The sequence below is a fragment of the Neopsephotus bourkii genome, unplaced genomic scaffold (assembly GCF_033783945.1).
Source record: "Neopsephotus bourkii isolate Nb327-2 ecotype Australia unplaced genomic scaffold, CSIRO-AGI_Nbou_v1 NB_379, whole genome shotgun sequence".
Lineage (NCBI taxonomy): Eukaryota > Metazoa > Chordata > Aves > Psittaciformes > Psittacidae > Neopsephotus > Neopsephotus bourkii.
This window is the reverse complement of record NW_026900884.1, coordinates 953977-962579: the sequence shown is the minus strand read 5'-3', so window position 1 is coordinate 962579 and position 8603 is coordinate 953977. Positions and strand designations below refer to the sequence as shown.

General features: G+C 37.6%; 1 protein-coding gene across 1 annotated transcript in view; it reads left to right on the top strand.

Moving 5' to 3' along the window:
• Positions 1 to 1193: 1193 nt before the first annotated feature.
• PDE6C (phosphodiesterase 6C) overlaps positions 1194 to 8603 on the top strand; it is a 29393-nt gene continuing 21983 nt past the window's right edge. The window contains exon 1 of the mRNA XM_061348980.1: positions 1194 to 1911. Coding sequence (XP_061204964.1) covers positions 1432 to 1911 — 480 coding nt within the window. The 5' untranslated portion in view covers positions 1194 to 1431. The remainder of the gene's footprint in view (positions 1912 to 8603) is intronic.

Here is an 8603-nt window from a genome sequence, read left to right as displayed (position 1 = left end):
GTTGATTCTTTTAGACCTTTTGATAAAAATGAATGTTGACACAGTCTGGTCTCTGGCAGAGAGATAAGGTTGTACTTTCAGATTATAATTTTCAAATTAAGAATTGCCAAAGAGTATGTATTATTTTATTCTTATACAAAGAATCTCTTTCTGCTTCTGATCAATGTGGATGGCACAAACACAAATAAGATTAACTGTACTGCAACCGTTCTACTGTGCTGAAATTCAGATTTGTTTCAATGAATACAGATCATTTGCTGTCATTGAGTTAAAGCTGGCACTCTAACTCGTCTTTCTCACATAGCCCTGGGGTGTTTCCTATTTTTCATCATACCTTTTCCATTCATGTGAGTGATGCTGAACTTCTGATGGTAGGAAACTTCAAACATGTTATAAAGCTAAAACCAGACTTAAGCTTCCCTCTTTGCTCACTTTCTGTCAGTTATTACCATTTTTCTGCTATTTAAAAGAGCAGACATCCCCCACTTTTTCTGAAGGAGGCACAGAAGAATGTACATTACTTGCAGTACTCTGTTTGGTTATTTATGCATATAGAGTAAAAATTGTACTGTCTCCTGAACTCAGCTTGAATTCAAGCCATTTTCTGGTTTTACTTTTTCCTTTAGGCTATCTATTTTTGTAAAAAATAAAATTATTTAAAAAACTTTGTAAGTAAGTCATAGCTGACTGTGCTGAGTCAAATTCTAATTCTTTTACTCCATCTTCAGATGGGTAAACCACTTGAGAAAGCTCACGCTTTTGTCAGGTCTTTAGGATTTCACCCATTTTATGCATGTATAGCTTCATAATTATTTGCTTTTAGTAATCCAGTTTCCATCATCTCCTGACTGTTTCAACAAAAACAAAATTGCAATTTAAATATTTTCTCTGTAACATTCTGTTTTCCTCCTCTTAAGCACCTCTCACAAATACACATGTGTACATCTGCGCACGTGTATAATGTGGGCTAAGTATCTAAGTGGAATTCCTCATATTAAATTTCAGTGGAAACTTTTGCGTGCAGGGCACAATATATATACTGTAAATGGAGGTAACATGCAGGTATACATGACTACACATCAGACAATTTTATAAGGTCTAAGAATTATTTTATTTGTTTAAAATGCTAAAATGATTCCCTTAGGATTTATGAGCTAAGAATGCTCAAGGTTTAGTGTCCTGACATCTCTTTATTTAGCAGTCTCCAAGATCTCACACTAAGAAGGTGCTAAGCCAGTGCCTTCTGTCATAGCTCAAGAGTTTCAGAAGGCTTGGAAGCCAGAGAGGAAGGTGAATGTACTATGTCTGTGAGCTGTAAAACATGTACACAGCACTGTTTTTTTACTAGTATCAAGTGAGGACTTCTTGCTACCACTCCTACTTCGATGGTAATGCGGTTCTAAAAGAAATCCTAAGAACAATCCAGCAAAAATGGGTGAGGTAAATAAAGATGACGTTGAAAAATACTTGGAGAACAACCCCCAGTTTGCCAAGGAGTATTTCGACCGAAAAATGAGGGCAGAAGTTCTGGGAAGTATCTTTAAAGTGAGCCCTGGAAATGTGAAGGAAGGAGTCAGCTTCAAAGACATGTCCCGTCTGGAGGAGTGTGACATACTTTTTGAGCTGCTAACAGAAATACAGGATGAAGGAGGCGATATGGAGAAGATAGTGCACAAGGCCTTACAGAGGCTAGCACAGCTGCTGGCAGCTGATCGGTGTAGTATGTTTCTTTGCCGTTCCCGAAATGGTATTCCAGAGGTGGCCACCAGGCTTCTCAATGTCACTCCAACTTCCAGCTTTGAGGAGAATTTGGTGAAACCGGACAATGAGACAGTTTTTCCTCTGGACATCGGGATAGCGGGATGGGTTGCTCATACCAAGAAGTTTTTTAACATACCTGATGTGAAAAAGGTAAGTGACTGCTCTTGGGGAATGGGTTTCCGTGCATCTGCTTACTCAGCTTCCTGCATGGTGCTTGTGGTATGGAGTCGTTCTTCAGAAACATCCCAGAGACAGAAATCCAGATCAAAAGCATGAGAAAAGCAGCAGTAGAACCACATCATGTAGCCTAGTGAGGTATTTCCAGTATCCTTGCACAGTAGTTGTAATGTAATTTATTATAATAAGGAAGGAGACTATTAGGTCAATAGAGACAATAGGTACTTGTATTTCTGTTGAACAAGGCAGACTCCTATTCTGTTTTCCAGTATGGGCTTGCAAGTGTGCTCCCTTATCATTAGGTGCTGCCATACATCCACCTCTGAATACAATCAATTTACAGCTTTTGTAATGAGGATGCTTTGTTGTAAGTAGGTGAATGAAGCCAGATGTCAACATATACTCTCAGTTTCAAGTCTGTCTTTGAATTTAAAATGGCTCCAAATCTTGAGGATGTCCAGATCCAAGGCTTTTGCTCAGAACCATCTATAGAAGATTAATGAGTCAGCTGGTCTGACATTTTCAGAGTTCATGTTCAATTTGCACAGAATCACCCTCTTTAGTTATGATGCTGACAAGGGTTATTACAAATGTTAATTAAAATGATGAGTGACCTAACAGAAATTAAACATGTATGATGAGAACCGCTTTCAGAAACTTCTCTGAAATACATGGGGAAACATAAATGTGCTGTGATTGCTGTAGATATCTTTAAAAATAGATAACCTAATATTATCAAATGGTGACTTCGTCATCTCCTTTTTGTGTTATATGGAAAAGCTCAACATAAACCAAATGGTACTAAGATAATTATACAAGATGGCAGTCTGTCCTCTCAGTATTTCCTATACAGTCAACTTAAAATACTGGGCCATTTTAGGGATGGAAATCACTTCAGTGTCTTAAGATCAATATAAATAAAAAAACCCTTTATACACTGCAATTGTCTATATTTTCCAGGAGATAAACTAAAAGGATTATATTTTATAATGGTACATAATTGCAGACATAAAAAACTTTAAAAGCTCAGAAACAAATGAAAATGTATATGTATGTGAAAATAACATTCCAATATATAGTAAACTACCTCAGATGCAAGTAGGAATGATAGCAACAAACAGAATGACTGATCTGAGAAAAAAGAAAACAGTTGATATTTAACCGACCACTAAGGTTCTTTCTCCAGTGTCTGCTGTCCTGACAAGAAGCACCCGACCTACTGCCTCTTACCACCACACTGGGAGATTGGAGGATAATCCTTCTAAATTCATAAAGCTTATTACATGAGAAAAGATCAGAAGGATCAAGAAAGATATGCTTTTTATCAGAAACTGCAGTGCTCCTTAATTTCATTGTGTGAGAGGTCCACAAAGGAGGGCTGCCCAAATATTTCTGTGTTTGCAATAGGATTTGTTCAAAATTTTGTGACTAATATAATTTGCATATGCTTAAATAAGAGAAGCTTTTTGGCCGTCTAATCCTGCTAGGTATACATTTTGCACTCATAAATTAATCCGTATCAGATGAATATCTGTCCAGCCGTTATTCAGCCATTCTAAGGTAATCTTTACTTAAGGCATCCTTTTACTCTCTTAGGATTACTGAGGTCTATGCCATTAGGCCCACACATAAAATGCAGTTAAACCAAGGTGCCATTAATCCATATTTGGTAAATGAATGTAATTAAAATATTGACATTTCATAGGTTAATTGCAAAACTCCCAGCTTTTTCTCTGGGACCAAGATTTGTTACTTAAAAACAACCCTGAAGGTCTCAAAATAGTCACCATTTCCATTCTATTTGTACAAAAATTCAGGTGGCCAAACCCACACTCCTCACACAGACCAAGTTCCCAGTAACGTCACCAAAATCTCTCCATTTTGGAGAGAGCTGCTGAACCAGAACTGCAGGTTTAGTCAAAACGTTTAAGGAATATATTTAATCCATGGCAGCAGAAATAGGCAGCTGCTGAAGCCTTTATCACGTTTTTGAAAGGATAATGATTTTTCAGATCATTTTATATGCACTTCAGTCAACTAGATTGCTGCCCAAAATGAGCAAAAAATTACAACCAGACTTAAGAGAGAGAGGAATTTTAACACGGTTGCCTTGTCAGAATACAAAATGCACAATGAATAATTCTAGATGCTATAGTACTTTAAATGTCATGTCTAACCACTTTCTATTGTTGACACAATCCATATCCAAACGACATAGTGTTTTTTAAGTCTTAAGTACATGACAACATTGACAAACCCACAGTGAGACATTTCCATGCTTCAGTCACCACCCCTTTATAACAGAAGTGAACGTAATGAAAAATCACAACAGCAATAAATCATTGCAAGAACTTAAGACTCCACTTTTGGTGCCTGGTAGCCAGTTCTTCAGGGATTATTTTCTTCTTCAACCTGGAAAAGTATCAAGAAACATGAGGAAGCTCCTGATCCTGACTAATGCTTCAGAAAAGAAAAGCAGAGGAAAAGATACAGACCTTTCATAATTAACTTAGTAGAAAGAACAGTCTCCCCCCCCAAGATTATGGACCTGTTGACTGCAAGAGCTAATAGTGTTTAATCCAGGATTTAACAGTAGTGAGAAACAGAAGGCCAGGCAGGACCATTGCCCTAGTAATTTGCTTCACATTATTCCCAGGGTCTGGCAGGGTATGTGACACAAATATTCCAAAGTAAAATTATAGACTACATAAAATTTGATACGTCCATTAGTATTCTTTAAATATTAACTGATAACATGGGCAATGTGATAGAGTACAACTGCCTTACACCTTTTGCTAAGTCAGTATTTTGAAATAAAGCTAAGAAATAGTTTGCTCTTCTGAGCAATCGAAATCTTACATTTTCAGCGTGTAAGAGCCAATAATAAATACTATATATATTTGCTTGACTACATATATTTAAATTATTGCAATATTTCCTTTAGCTCAGAGATATTTGAAGACAAAGATTTAACTGAGGATTGGAAAGTCCTGTTATAGTAGAATAAATTATATGAATGGTGAAATAATGATGAAAATAAAATTATATGAATGGTGAAAAACATGCTTCAAAAGAAGTGAAAGCTTTTGGATTAGATCCATATGGGACTGAAATGTTCTGCTGCAGAAGAACAAACTCTCATTTGTAGAGGTTCTGCACTGGAATCCACATCCCCCAGTGAAGAATCAGCTGAATGCAGAGAGATTCTGATGCTTCCAATTGAGATTAAGCAGCCAGAGCAGTGATAGTTGTGGCACCTAATTTAACAACTTCAATACATCTTCAAGTTGCAAGCACTTGTATCATCCCTTAGAAAATTGATACAGCTTCATTTTGTATGAATCTTTTTTTCTGTAGGAGCTCTACTTCTCTTTAATGCCAGGGCAGGAGAGACTTCAGATTCAGGCCTGTCCTAAATGACAGGAGTTTCAGATTCACAGGAATGTATCAGTACCCAGACTTCAGGCTGCCTGAACCTGGAACAAGGAAGAAGAGATACTCCGTCCCTTTTCTTGAACCTATATCAGATTGTAAAATAATTTGAAGAGGGGAGAGAAAAGAGAAAAGGGAAGCATGGTCTTGCAGCTCAGTGGTTCAAATTCCCATGTGGCAGAGAGGAGACCTGGACACTGAACTGTTGTCTAGCTGTGACGTGCAAACAGTTGCTCTGGTAACACACAGCAGTGGTCCTGTGACCAGGAGGTAGTCTTAGAATGCTTCTTAGGGCAAGAAGACGTTGCTGGAATCAGACACATCAATGTCAAAAATATGAAGCAATGAGAAAGTGCAGGAGACAGCAAGATAGTCAATAGCAATAACTGCTCTGAAAATGGAAAGAATGGAGTCACATTGTGGTAAAGCTGGTACAGGTCAGTCACTTGCTAATAAGCTGTCTTAGTTCTTAACTCATATTCCGCTAGTCCCCTCACAAAGTGATCTTGGAGAAGAAGCCCCAAATATCCAGCATATTGAGGAGGCAGAGTATGTTTAAAAAAGCTTGAAAGGCCAAAGGAAGATTGTTAGAGGGAAATTCTTGAGAAACAAACTCAGTGTTAAGACGAGAACAAATGAGAGCAAAGAGGCCAGGTTGGACGAGGCCTTGGGTGATATGGTTTAGAGCGAGGTGTCCCTGCCCATGGCAGGGGGGTTGGAACTTGATGATCTGAAGGTCCTTTCCAACCCTAACTATTCTATGATTCTATGACTTTATGATACACAACACTACAGATGCACTGCTTTGCTGAACTTCTGGAAAGTAATGAGAACTGAAACAACCCCAAGATAAACTCAAAATAAGGAAGAAAACTGAGAGGTAACCTTTTACGTGGGAAGAACTTGTGTTGTAAATGTTAATGTCTGCTACTCCATTTTATCTTATCATCTTGATAATAAAAAACAGACTGTCATGAAGTCACACTCAATACAGTAAAATATTAACTGCAAAAATGGAAACAGGAACAAATCTGTGGTAACTGCACCTTCCAGAAGAAAAACACGAACCTTTAGTTCTTTCCTTGAATTAATTTTTGTTAAAAGAGAAAAGCTTCCAAAATTAAGAAAAAAAAAAACATTAAAAAAAAAATTAAAAGCTCCTTTTCATCCTAATTTTCTTGTTTTCTGTTAAAAAATACTTAAATATAATAGATTCAATTTCAAAAATTTGCAAGATAGCCACTTCATACAGCAAATAACAAGCAGACATTTTAGTGACATGACTGAAAAGTTCAACCCCCAAATGCTGCTAAATATACATGAAGGGCTACTTGATTCAGTTTCAGAACTCTAGTGATCTTGAAGATACCAACCTCAATTTGTTTTCTAATGCTTGGAAGTTACATGTCAAAATGCAGCTGTTTTACATCCCTGACAATGCATGATTTTTTGAGTGTGGCCTAATGAACGGCCAAATCCATTAACTGGGTTTGGTTTTGAATTAGACTGATGACATTATTGTAGCTGATAGCAGCTGGTTTTTATTTACCATTCATACTCAATTATGTCGTTATGAAAAAAACCCTCACATTTGTGAGCTGAAAATAGGACAGGCAGAAGTAAGAGATGGAGCAGTGTAGCACACCAATACCACCTTGTCAGTGTTAGAATCTTTGACAAATCTGAGCCAGTGCAAGACAGCAGGAGAACAAAATATCAGTAAGAGGAGAAAATACTGAAGGAATACAGAAATGTGAAGAAGATGCAAAGAAATAATGCATGTGATACCAGCTCCTGATGTTAAAGGTTCCTGTGGTTCCTGTTCCAGCAGTGTTCCAGAACCTCTCCTGGTCATCTAAAGGAGGATGTGTTTTGACCAGTCTGAGCTAATGTATCCAACCCAGAACTGCCAGTGCAATATGAGCAAAGTAGCTGAAAGGGGTCCCAGAAAGCCGTTATTCCTCTGTGCTTTGTAAGAGGAAAGAGGTGGAGTAAAATAGGCATCTGCTTTCTTGGCACTACCACTTCAGCTACAGGATTAAGTCTTATGAATTCTTAACTGTGATATTTGAGGCACTGCGCCAAAATAAAAACACAAAGGTAGGCTGCACAACAGATACTGACAGGTCACTCAGGGTCAACACATGGAAGGAACAGGAAGAGGTTTTTGAATGGGCCTAATAGCGATTGTCATATGAAAACCAAGGTGTAAATGTCACCTGGTGGATACAAAGAAACCAACATCATGATGCTTGCTAACAAGGCCCCCAGTTACTTAAGCAAAGTCTTATGGGAAATCCTCATTTCCTGAAATTTCAAACCACATGTGTAATGAAGATGCTGATGTTGTGCCAAATTAAAAGCAGTTGGGAATAAGCGAGTATACTGGAGATGGGAGAAGCCTTGGTACTAACACTTTTGAGCTGCTGTTCCTATTACCTCAAATCAACCAGAGTGGTTGAAACTTCACCCTGACTAGCTGAACAGGGGAGAGGGATCCTTGCTCCCTTATACTTTTGTGCTGCTTTTCATACTTTTCCATTTTTTTGTCTTTCCTGAATTTGTATAAATGATATACTTTTGCATGTGTAATTGAAACTAAATTAACAAGGGTTACACTATCTCATTACTTGAAAGTTTTACCTTTTCTGATCAAATTTACACTCAACAACTAATTTACACTGCAGACTTTGACCTGAATTTTCCCATACTGTCAAACTCATTTTCCTCAGGCTGCATTTTGTTGTTAATCTCATCAGAAATGCTCAAGGCTTAATTCGGTGTTCTGGTATAGCAAACCCTAAAATAGCATTATGCACTGCAAGGTGTACTTCCTTTATTAAATACTGTAGGATGGTTCCATGAGCATTAGAATGATGGCCTTCATCATTTTCTTAAGCTGGCATAGAAAACCTGTGAAAGGTTAGAAATACTTGCAGAGCTCCTCTTCACAGTCACTTAAAGAATTGTGGGATATCTAAAACCAGCCACTGAAGGAGAATTCTTCATGAGAGAAATAAGGTCTTTAAAAACTGGTGAAAGGAAATACAGAGGAACATATCATTGCCAAGAATGAAAATGAGATCGGCAGGAAAAGTCATGAAATAAGAGATGGAACACAAGATGATTCCTTCTTTTGGGCACCCCGCCAATAAGAACTTTCCAGAAACAATGAAGTAACATTGACTAAAAAAAAAAAACAAACAAAAACAAGCTACATAATCTTAAAGTAT